The following is a 12,626-nucleotide window of genomic DNA, read 5'->3' on the forward strand; positions in this document are numbered from 1 at the left end:
TATATGAATTGTCCAGAGTAGACAAATCCATAGAGACAGATTAGTGGTTGTCTAGGGCTGAGATGGAGGTAGGGGGAGTTGGGGAATGATTGTGCTGAAGGACACAGCGTTTGTTTTTGGAGAGATTAAAATGTTCCAAAATTGTGATGGTTGCATAATTCTGCTAAAAATCATTACATTGTATACTTTTGAACTTTATGTGAATTCTATCTTAAAGCTTTTTAAAAAAAATAAGAACTGCCGTTTCTCCATCAGCCAGGAAGGACATTGGTGTTGAGGTTGACAAAAACTATAAGGATGAAAACTACCATGGCTTCCAGTGCTGTCATGAAACCTCAGATATGTGGCCTTCTGGCCAGGCATCTGTGATTTCATGTTGTTGAAGTGTTCATTTGACCACGGAGTTACATCTCTTTATTAAAACTGCTGTGACCGAACCAAAAAAGAAGGCATATATAGATTTCTGCATAAATTATAACTCCTTGAAAGGTTCTGAGATGAAGGTGGCCTATCTTTGAGAGTGCAAGATGATTTTAGAATATAAAAAATTACTTTGGGCCAGGCACGGTGGCTTATGCCTGTAATTCCAGCACTTTGGGAGGCCAAAGCGTGTGGATCACCTGAAGTCGGGAGTTCAGGACCAGCCTGGCCAACGTAATAAAATCCTGTCTCTACTAAAAATACAAAAAATTAGCCTGGCGTGGTGGCGGGCGCCTGTAAACTCAGCTACTGGGGAGGCTGAGGCAGGAGAATTGCTTGAACCCAGGAGGCGGAGGTTGCGGTGAGCCGAAATTGCACCATTGCACTCCAGCCTGGGCAACAAGAGCGAAACTCCGTCTCAAAAATAAATAAATAGGCCGGGCACGGTGGCTCAAGCCTGTAATCCCAGTACTTTGGGAGGCCGAGACGGGCGGATCACGAGGTCAGGAGTTCGAGACCATCCTGGCTAACACGGTGAAACCCCGTCTCTACTAAAAAATACAAAAAGCTAGCCGGGCAAGGTGGCTGGTGCCTGTAGTCCCAGCTACTCCGGAGGCTGAGGCAGGAGAATGGCGTAAACCCGGGAGGCGGAGCTTGCAGTGAGCTGAGATCCGGCCACTGCACTCCAGCCCGGGTGACAGAGAGAGACTCCGTCTCATAAATAAATAAATAAATAAATAAATAAATAAATAAATAAATAAATAATAAAATTTTTAAAAATAAAATATGTCTTTGAATTACATAGGACATTTGTCACTGATCTGTATTCCTGAACTATGAAGCATAGATCTGGGGACTAAGGAATAATTTCTCTTGTTATTTATCAACAATTAACAAGTACTGTAAAAACAAAAAATAGAATAGCTATAAGACTGCCAAGCAGGCATGTACCTTAAACTTGACATTTCTTTCAGGAAAAGATTATGCATATCCTAAGTAAATATTGAAGTCTCTATTCCTGTTTTGCTAGTGTGAAAATTAATTGACAATGACCCACTCTTTTCAGAAAGGAGAAGATGAGTATGCCAACGTTGATGCCATTGTTGTATCAGTGGGTGTTGATGAAGAAATTGTTTATGCCAAATCAACTGCCTTACAGGTGAGAGATTTACAGCAATTTTTAGCCCTTAGAGTTGTTGGATTATCTACTTCACTGTTGAGTATGGTAGCCACATTAAAAATTAAATTCCTGGCTGGGTGCGGTGGATCATGCCTGTGATTCCAGCACTTTGGGAGGCCGAGGTAGGTGGATTACTTGAGCCCAGGAGTTCAAGACCAGCCTGGGCAACATGGCAAAACCTTGTCTTTACAAGAAATACAAAAAAATTAACCAGGTGTGGGGGTGTGCACCTATAGTCCCAGCTACTCAGGAGTCTGAGATCGGGGGATAGCAAGAGCCCAGGAGATAGAGGTTGCAGTAAGCCAAGATTGTACCATTGCACTCCAGCCTGGGCAACTCAGTGAGACCCTGTCTCTTATTTTAAAAAATTTCTCTTATTTTAAAAAATTTCAATTTCTCAAGTCTCATCAGCTGTTTCTGGTATTCGGTAGTGGCTACCATATTGGCCAGAGCAAATAAATGGTATTTTCACCATCACATAAAGTTCAATTGGATTTAGCAGTGGTTTAGGACATAAGGAAAAAGAAGTATTAGTATCAATTAATATGGATTTAGCTGCTATAACACAAAAACCTAAGTAACAGCGAGTTAAACAAAATATTCCTTTCCTTATGTATAGTCTTCAGGGACCCAGGCTTTTTCCAGTTCTCTGTTCTGCCACCCAAAGAACATAGCCCTCTTGCACATGGTACAGAATGGCTTCTAGAACTCCAGGTGTTTCATCTACATTCCAAGCAAAAAGAGACAGGGAAGAAAATGGAAGGCCACCTTTTCTTTTTAAGAAGACTTTGCTGAAGCTGCACACAGTACTTCCATTTATTGGCCAAAATTTGATCTTAATGACCATACTTACCTGAAAGGAAGGATGAGAAATAAGAGTTTTCATGCTGGACAGTATCCCCAGTTAAAAATGTCAGTTCTTTGAGAAGAAGAAATGAATAATTGGTAGGCAACTGGTAATTGAGTAGGTAGTAACAAACGGTTCTATATCACTTTGTCCCTTGTTTTAACCATTTCTGTTTTGCTAAATATTGATATAGTTCCTGTAAACACAAATTGTTCAACTGATTTGATGGCTTTAATTATAGATAGTTCAAGCATATAAACGTAGAGAAAATAATACATTGAACCCCGTTGTCCTGTTCTGATAAATTGTCAGCTCTTGGCCAGTCTTGCTTAATTTGTGTCCACTGCAGACTCCCCAGCCTGATTACCTTGGAGTTAATCTCAGACATGTTATTTTTGTATATAAGTATTTCTATATATCTGTATGAGTGCATTAATTTTTCTATCTGTAAATGCTGTTGTCACTGTTGTCTTTTTCCATAGACATGGCTCTTTGGTTACGAACTAACTGATACTATCATGGTCTTTTGTGATGACAAAATCATCTTTATGGCCAGCAAGAAAAAAGTGGAGTTCTTGAAACAGATTGCCAACACTAAGGGCAATGAGAATGCTAATGGAGCCCCTGCCATCACACTGCTAATACGAGAAAAGGTCAGGATTAATAATGTGTTATAAATGTGGAAGAATCTTCAAAAGGGATGAACGGAAATGCCTTATAGGAGTTTGAAAGAATGCGCAGGGGAAATTATAGGTGGCTGTTGTTGTAATTACAAAGTTCTGTCACGTCTTCATTGTTAGGAAGAAAAGAATTCAGTAATCCTATCAGTACTGCAGCAAAACAAATGGGCTGTGAAATTCTGGTGAACACTGACTTTATGTCTCCATTCTTGAGGACACTTAGCTTGTTTTCATCTGTGTGCCTTAATTAGAGCAAATAATCTTAAATATCCTTAAGGAAACTTAGATACAAATCATTTCCAGTTTTTATCAAACGTGATTTTTTTTTTGTCATACTGCCCACCTAACATTGGATGTTTTCTCAGAATATTGTTCACTTATGTGTTTGAGTTTCTTAACTTCCTGAAGAAAAAGTATAGTTGTATCAGGCATGGTGGCACACACCTGTAGTCCTAGCTACTCAGGAGTCTGAGATGGGAGGATTGCTTGAGTGAGCCCAGGTGTTTGAGACCAGCCTGGGCAATGTGAGACCCCTTCTCTTAAAAAAAGGAATAGTCTGGTCAACTTATGGCAGCACTTTCACCTGAGTATATAAAAATATTTAAAGAAATGTTTTGCTCACTTTTGGTGTATTACAATCTTCCTTAAAGATGGGAAGGCATCAGCCAGGTGCGGTGGCTCACGCCTGTAATCCCAGCACTTTGGGAGGCCGACGTGGGCGGATTATGAGGTCAGGAGATCAAGACCATCCTGACTAATGCGGTGAAACCCCGTCTCTACTAAAAATACAAAAAAAGGAGCCGGGCTTGGTGGCGGGCACCTGTAGTCCCAGCTGCTCTGGAGGCTGAGGTGGGAGAATGGCGTGAACCCAGGAGGGCGGAGCTTGCAGCGAGCAGTTCGCGCCACTGCACTCCAGCCTGGGCAACAGAACGAGACTCCGTCTCCCAAAAAGGAAAAAAAAAAAAAGATGGGAAGGCATCTTACAGGTGGGCCAGGCATGGTGGCTCATGGCTGTAATCCCAATACTTTGAGAGGCCAAAGCAAGCAGATCACTTGAGCACAGGAGTTCCAGATGAGCCTGGGCAACATGACAAAACCCTATCTCTACGAAAAACACAAAAATTATTCAGGAAGACTGGGTGCAGTGGATCACTTGAGGTCAGGAGTTCAAGACAGCCTGGGCAAGATATCAAAACCCCATCTCTACTAAAAATATAAAAAGTTAGCCGGGCATGTTGTCACACACCTGTAATCCCAGCTACTTGGGAGGCTGAGGCATGAGAGTCACTTGAATCCAGGAGGCTGAGGTTGCAGTGAGTGTAGACTGCGCCACTGCACTCCAGCCTGGCAACAGGGCGAGAGTCTGTCTCAAAAAAAAAATTTATCCAGGCATGGTGGCATGAACCTGTAGTCCCAGCTGCTTGGGAGGCTGAGGCAGGAGGACTGCTTGAACCTGGGAGTTCGAGGTTGCAGTGAGCTGTGATCACACCACTGTGCTCTGCCCTGGGTAGTAGAGCAAGACCTTGTCTCTTTACAAAGTAGGTAGGGATGGGAGGAGAATTTATTTTTTCCATAGTTTAGAATATTCCTCTACCTGTTACTGGTAAAACATTCGTGTCTAATTAACAGACCCCTTTTCTTCCCTGTGACACTGACAGAATGAAAGTAATAAGAGTAGCTTTGACAAAATGATTGAAGCCATTAAAGAAAGCAAGAATGGAAAGAAGATTGGAGTGTTCAGCAAAGACAAGTTCCCTGGAGAGTTCATGAAGAGCTGGAATGACTGCCTCAACAAAGAAGGCTTTGACAAAGTAAGATACTACTGGAAAGTAGCAAATCAAGAGTTGAGAAGACAGAAATGTGATGGGCTTCCATAACAGATAGTGCAGGACGTTTGTTTTGGGAAACCTGTATGTTTGTTCACATTTTATCCCCTTTGAGCAGTATGCCAGTTTTACTTTTCAGCCAGTAGATGGGACTTTCAGGAGATAGTCCAGCCACTTTAGAGTTGGAAACAAAATTTCTTTTCCCTGCCTTTCTTCCATCTACCTTTACAAAAACATCTAGAGAGGGCAGTTTACATTTTAAGTAGTACATTAGTTTAACACCTCTTGTAATACACACAGTGACCTGGCAAAGAGCTATTTCAAATGTTTAATTCAGTTCAAGAAGAGAATATTTGAATATTCTGCAAACCAGTGATAAATGGTTTGCTAAGTAACAGAAATATCACTGATAATATTCAAATTGGAGAGATGCATTTATTTTGTAATTCTGTATTTGCATATTAGAAGCTCTTGTCACTTTGACTGCAGATAGATATCAGTGCAGTTGTGGCATATACCATCGCTGTAAAGGAGGACGGGGAGCTCAACCTAATGAAGAAAGCAGCCAGCATCACTTCTGAAGTCTTCAACAAATTCTTCAAGGAAAGAGTCATGGAAATAGTTGATGCAGATGAGGTAAATGGAGATGAGAGGGTCTTTTTAGTGTTTTAATGAAGCAATAATAAGTCTTATCACGCAAATCTGTTGGTGTGTTCTTTCACTTCCTTTGAAATTAAGACTAACACTTAAGTTGGTGGTAATTATGTCATCTCTCTTTCAAAATAATGGTAAGCCTGCATTATGTTTTCTTGAGGTAACCCATTATTTTACTTGAGAATCCTAGGAATAGCTGTAGGTCCTACATATTGTTCTCCAAAATGTGTTTTGCCCGCATACCAATATATTGCCTGGTGCATAAACCCTTTCATAAGACCTTTTTTATATCATCCTTATACAAGGATATATTTTGTCTTCATAGTGTCCACATACCCCGCTTTGCTACCCTCTAGTAAGTGTTACTTTATTTCTGGATGCTCTTACAGAAAGTTCGACACAGCAAACTGGCTGAGTCTGTGGAAAAGGCCATTGAAGAGAAAAAATACCTTGCTGGGGCAGACCCTTCTACTGTGGAAATGTGTTACCCTCCTATCATTCAGAGTGGTGGCAACTATAATCTCAAGTTCAGTGTGGTGAGGTAAGTATATGAAGACTTCATAGTGTAGCGCTTTGACTTTAGCCTATTTTTTCTTTTTTTAAAATCTACAAATTTATGGGGTACATTGAAATTTGGCTACAAGTACATAATGTATAGTGTCACCAAGTCATTATTTTGGGTGTCCATCACGCAGGTGCAATACATTTTTGTTAAGTATAGTCACCCTACTCTGCTGTCAAACATTGAATTTATTCCTTCTATCTTACTTTATGTTTGTACTACCTTGTAATCCACTTCTTTTCATCCTCGCCTGCCCCCCCCCCACACACTTACCCTTTCCAGTCTCTGTTATCTATATTTAAGACTAACTGCAACTCACAATTCATAGAGGACTAGTGGGTAAGTGACTCCTTACAACCCCACAATTAGACTATAATGGATACAATTCAGTATATCTTTTGCATTTTTATAATCCAGTACTCACTTTTTCACTGAATTTTTATCCTAAAAGTTTTGGTCACTGACTTCTACTCCAGAGCCTTTATTAAACTGGCTTGTTTATTTAAAACAAAACACAAAAAAAGTTTAGGTCCTTATTCAGCCACAGCTTTAGGATATGGCAGGGAAAAGTAATGATTATTGATACTGTATCCCATTGATACCAAAGACTTCGCTAGTTTTGGTAATGAAATGTTTTCTTTCTTTGTTGGTCTCTAGTGACAAGAATCATATGCATTTTGGGGCTATCACTTGTGCCATGGGTATTCGCTTCAAGTCTTACTGCTCCAACCTTGTTCGCACTTTGATGGTTGATCCTTCTCAGGAAGTTCAAGAAAATTACAACTTTTTACTCCAGCTTCAAGAGGAGCTGCTGAAGGAATTAAGACATGGTGAGATGCCTTAGAAAAGGAGGTTTGGAAGTTACGTAACAAAAATGTCATTGGCCAGGAGCTGTGGCTCACACCTGTAATCGCAACATTGGGAGGCCGAGGCAGGAGGATTGCTTGAATCCAGGAGTCCGAGACCATCCTGGGCAACGCAATGAGGCCCCCATCTCTGTAAGAAATTAAAAATGAAAAAATTAGTTGGGCATAGTGGTGCACACCTGTGGTCCCAGCTACTCAGGAGACTGAGGTTGGATAGGATCACTTGAGCCTGAGTGATCAAGGCTGCGGTGAGTTGTGACTATACCTCAGCAGTGAGCCATGTTTGCGCCACAGCATTTCAGCCTGGGCAATAGAGTTGAGACCTTGTCTCAAAAAAGAAATGTCATTAGTGTTATGTTTATGTCTCTGAGGCTGTCATATTAAAAACAGAATAAGATTTACAAATGTTGTATCATCCTAGCATGTACGTCTTGAATCTACATTTCTTTGAGGCATGAGTGATCATTGTGGTTTACATTGATGTTTATAGAAACCTCTCTGACTTGTTAGGCCCTCTATGTCCAGATCTTCACAAAATACCTTAGCCTTATTACTATTCCTTAGTTATAGAAAGTTCTGAGAACTAGTATCTCTACCAACAGGATATATAATGTTAATCCTACATCAAAACAATACGAAGGGTGCTGAGCTTCCAGACACCATTCTTCCACATTATCTCTAAGTCGGTCTTAAGAAGTCCTGTTGGAAATCATAGCCATAGATAGTTTAGTGAAGATAAAGATCTCTCTGAGGCCACCATATCTAGACTACTTTTTAGCTTGACATACCCATTCATAGTCTAGATCCTGAAAAATTAAGGCCACAGCCCTCATAACAGTAATTCACCCATTTAGTGATAAATAGAACAGGTTCACCACAAGGATCTGTTTTTGAAAATGTATAATAACTTTAATGTGATACCGTTTATCAACTCTTAAAGTATTAAGACCAACTGGTATTCCAGTGTCCTCCTGGATCAGCGATTCTCAAATAGTATGATTAAGAATGGGGCCGGGGCTGGGTGCGGTGGCTCAAGCCTATAATCCCAGCACTTTGGGAAGCCAAGGCAGGTGGATCACGAGGTCAGAACCATCCTTGCTAACACGATGAAACCCCATCTCTACTAAAAATACAAAAAAAAAAAAAAGCCAGGCATGGTGGTGGGCGCCTGTAGTCCCAGCTACTGGGGAGGCTGAGGCAGGAGAACATCGTGAACCCGGGAGGCGGAGCTTGCAGTGAAGCAAGATTGCACCACTGCACTCCACTCTAGCCTGGACAACAGAGCGAGACTCTGTCTCAAAAAAAAAAAGAAGGGGGCCAAGTGGAGTGATTCGCACCTATAATTCCTGCACTTTGGGAGGCCAAGGTGGGAGGATTGCTTGAGCCCAGTTTGAGACCAGCCTGGGCAACATGGCAGACCATGTCTCTACAAAAAGTAATTAGCTGGGCATAGTGGCATGTGCCTGTAGTCCCAGTTGGGAGGCTGAGGTGGGAGGATCATTGAGTCTGGGAGGTCAGGGCTTCAGTGAGCCGTAATCATGCCACTGCACTCCAGCCTGGGTGACAGAATGAGACCTTGTCTCTAATATTAAAAAAAAAAAAAAAGAGTGAGTGGACTGTTTAGTTCACACTTTGAGAAACACTGCTTTAGGGGACGTAAATTTTGATTTCAAAATGTTACTGAGTGTTTTTTCTAAAAGATACTTTAATATCTCCTTTCTGTCTTATTATTAGGTGTGAAGATATGTGACGTGTATAACGCTGTCATGGACGTGGTTAAAAAGCAGAAGCCCGAGCTGCTGAACAAAATTACCAAAAACCTAGGGTATGCTATGATGTGTATTGTCATTCTTGAGTCAGTTTTCAATTAGACTGTCAATGGTCAGTCTGATTTCTTTAGGCTAATTGATTGATTCAACCAACATTTATGGACTAGCAAACTATACTATGTGCCAGGCACATGATGTTATCGGAGAAAGTGAGACAGATTTAAGTTCTCCCAAGTGTGTAAGAGAGATTTTTCTAGACCAGTGTGGTGTTCCAGCCCACAGGTGTTCCAGGATCTAATTACAGGTGTTTAGGAAATATTAATACATACTGTATTTCCTCTCTCCATGCACATTTGCAACTTACGTACTCTGAGATACCCTAATATTTTATTTAGAGACAGGGTCTCACTCTGTCCAGGCTGGAGTGCTGTGACGCAGTCATGCCTCACTGCATCTAGATCTTCTGGGCTCCAGCAATCCTCCCATCTCAGCACCCTCAATAACTGGGACCAACGCACGTGCCACCACACCGAACTCGTTTTTATATTTTTTGTAGAAACAAGGTCTTGCTATGTTGCCCAGGCTGGTCTTAAACTCCTGGGCTCAAGCAGTCCTCCCGCCTTGATCTCCCAAAGTGCTGGGATTACAGATGTGAGCCACTGTGCCTGGGTGTTTTTTTTTTATTATTATTGTTTTTGGGTTGGTGGGGAGTTTGTTTATTCAATCCTGTGGGGAAAAGAAAGAGAGATCAGCCTGTTACTGTGTCTGTATAGAAAGAAGTAGACATAAGAGACTCCATTTTGTTCTGTATTTGAGATGCTGTTAATCTGTGACCCTACCCCCAACCTTGTCCTTGCAAGAGACATGTGCTGTGGTGACTCAAGGTTTAAAGGATTTTGGGCTGTGCAGGGTGTGCTTTGTTAAACAAGTGCGTGAAGGCAGCTTGCTGGTTAAAAGTCATCACCATTCTCTTAATCTCAAGTACCCAGGGACACGCACACTGCCAAAGGTCAGGTCGCAGGGACCTCTGCCTAGGAAAGCTAGGTATTGTCCAAGGTTTCTCCCCATGTGATAGTCTGAAATATGGCCTCGTGGGAAGGGAAAGACCTGATCGTCCCCCAGCCTTACACCCATGAAGGGTCTGTGCTGAGGAGGACTAGTACAAGAGGAAAGAAGGCCTCTTGGTGGTTGTTGGCAGTTGAGATAGAGAAAAGCATCTGTCTCCTGCCCGTCCCTGGGCAATGGAACATCTCGATATAAAACCCAATTGTATGTTCTGTTTACTGAGAAAGGAGAAAACCGCCTTAGGGCGAAAGGCGGGACTTGCTAGCGCAATGCTGCTCTTTATGCACTAAAAAGGTTTATGGAGATGTTTACATATGCATATCAAGGCACAGCACTTTTCCTTAAACTTATTCATGTCACAGAACTTTATTCATATGTCTTACTGCTGACTTTCTCCCTATAATGATCCTGTTATCCTGCCACTTCCTTTTCTTTAAAATGGTCAAGATAATTATCAATGAATACTAAGGGAACTCAGAGACCCGAGCCGGCGTGGGTCCTGTGTATGCTGAGCGCTGGTCCCCTGGGCCCACTTTTTCTATCTCTATACTTTGTGTCTGTGCCTCATTTCTTTTCTCAAGTCTTTCCACCTAACGAGAAACACCCACAGGTGTGGAGGGGCAGGCCACCCCTTCAAATCCAGTATATTTCTCAAATGTATTTTATCACTGAACACCTAGAAATATCTAATAACGTGTTATGGAACAAAGGACATATTTGGAAACAAAGCTTTATGTAGGCACTCTCTTTAGATGAAAACTAGTCTGTGGTATATAGTTTCTAGACTTCTCTCATGGAGAAGAGGAAATATATACCTATATGCCAAGTCTTATGAATCTGGTTACCAGTGTTCCACTAAAAATTGCCCCTTTTAATCTGGTTATTACTGTCTTAGTAATGTACCCCTTAATAGTTTCTATGTTGTTTACAGGAATACTACTGACTTGATTTTATGGTAGAAGGTTAAAGTTTAAATGTGGGCAAATAAGCTAAAATTTAAAAGGCTTGATATAATCAATTAGGAAATTATTTTTCTCTATGGGATTATACAGCATATTTAGAGGCCAAAGACTGTCTTTGAATCCTCTTTTCTAACTGAGCAGTCAGCAGGGGTAAATCATTTCAAACATGTTTGCCTGTCTTACTGTGAAAGTTGAAATGAACATATTATACTTGATCCATGTTAGAGATCTTTAGCCTTTTGCTGATTTTTATCTGTTTCTTTTCAGATTTGGGATGGGAATTGAATTCCGTGAAGGCTCCCTAGTAATCAATAGTAAAAATCAATACAAACTGAAGAAAGGTAAGTTTCACATACAATAGGAAAATACTTTTGTGAGTTATTTCCTTTAGCTTTTTCTTCTTTTAAGCATATGTCTTACACCTCTCCACATTGTCACAGCCACAGACCGATCCTTGTTTTACTGTTTTAGGAATGGTTTTCAGCATCAATTTAGGATTCTCAGACCTGACTAACAAGGAGGGGAAAAAGCCAGAAGAGAAAACCTATGCCCTGTTTATTGGTGACACAGTGCTTGTGGATGAGGTGTGTATTGTCTCTAAACTTTGGAGTCTTCATGAGTTAACTTTTGAGGCACGTTTGTGGACCCTGTGGTTTTTTTCTTGCTTTGTTAAATGCTAGCTAAAGGGAAGAATCCATGTGACAGCCTAACCTAATGCAGCTAGGAATAGAGACTGTAGCCCAGGTACAGGGAATGATTTAAACCATTAAATCATATTGTCATATTGTGGCTTGAACCTTGATAATGATAATATCAAGAACTAATACTAATAAACTGATTATTCTTTTTTTCTTTTTAAAAACAGCTTTATTGAGCTACAATTCACATACTGTACAATTCACTGACTTAATATGTACAATTTAGTGATTTTTTGTATATTCACATTTGTGTAACCATCACTACAATCTAATTTGAAAATACTTTCATCACCTTAGGAAAAAACCCTGAACCTATTAGCAGTCACTCCCTATCCCCCTTCCCTTCCCCTACTGGTTCTTCAGGCCTAGGCAGTGACTAAACTACATTCTCTCTAAGGATTTGCTAAATATCTGGGCAGTTGATATAAATTCAGTCATACCCTGTGTGGTCTTTTGTGACTGACTTCTTTCAGCAGGAACTGATTTTTAATAATAATGAGCACAGGTAGTTCAGTGTTTTTATCATAAGCTAAGCAGTTTACATTAATTCATTGAAATAGTACCTTGTGAAGTAGATACTCTTATTACCTCCATTTACTAAATAAATTGAAGGCACAGACAAGTTTAAGTAACTTGCCAAATGTCACTGAGCTAGAAAGCAACTGAGCCAGCCTTCATATCAAACCTGTATTAACGATTACCCAATGTTGCCTCCCAAATGATAGCTTCTGGCCAGGTGCAGTGGCTCACGCATGTAATCCCAGCACTTCCAGAGGCCGAGGCAGGTGGATCACCTGAGGTCAGGAGTTTGAGACCAGCCTGACCAACATGGTGAATCCCCAGCTCTACTAAAAATACAAAAATTAGCCAGGCATGGTGGTACACGTCTGTAATTCCAGCTACTCAGGAAGCTGAGGCAGGAGAATTGCTTGAACCCGGGAGGTGCAGGTTGTAGTGAGCTGAGATCACGCCACTGCACTCCAGCCTGGTTGACAAGAGTGAAACTCTGCTCAAAAAAAAAAAAAAAGAAAGAAAAAACAAATTGTAGCTCCTGACAAGAGGTTAGAGGTTAGAAGGATAAAAACTGTATTTATTCC

The 12,626-nt window shown here is 41.0% G+C and overlaps 1 protein-coding gene across 1 annotated transcript in view; it reads left to right on the forward strand.

Annotated features, from left to right (window-relative positions):
• SUPT16H (SPT16 homolog, facilitates chromatin remodeling subunit) overlaps nt 1–12,626 on the forward strand; it is a 33,496-nt gene that overhangs the window by 8,422 nt on the left and 12,448 nt on the right. Inside the window, exons 2-10 of the mRNA XM_023230489.2 lie at nt 1,487–1,579; nt 2,930–3,100; nt 4,786–4,938; nt 5,443–5,589; nt 5,997–6,148; nt 6,827–6,999; nt 8,770–8,860; nt 11,099–11,172; nt 11,303–11,415. Of these exons, the coding sequence (XP_023086257.1) occupies nt 1,487–1,579; nt 2,930–3,100; nt 4,786–4,938; nt 5,443–5,589; nt 5,997–6,148; nt 6,827–6,999; nt 8,770–8,860; nt 11,099–11,172; nt 11,303–11,415 (1,167 nt within the window). The remainder of the gene's footprint in view (nt 1–1,486; nt 1,580–2,929; nt 3,101–4,785; nt 4,939–5,442; nt 5,590–5,996; nt 6,149–6,826; nt 7,000–8,769; nt 8,861–11,098; nt 11,173–11,302; nt 11,416–12,626) is intronic.

Source organism: Piliocolobus tephrosceles, chromosome 6, assembly GCF_002776525.5.
Source record: "Piliocolobus tephrosceles isolate RC106 chromosome 6, ASM277652v3, whole genome shotgun sequence".
Taxonomy (NCBI): domain Eukaryota; kingdom Metazoa; phylum Chordata; class Mammalia; order Primates; family Cercopithecidae; genus Piliocolobus; species Piliocolobus tephrosceles.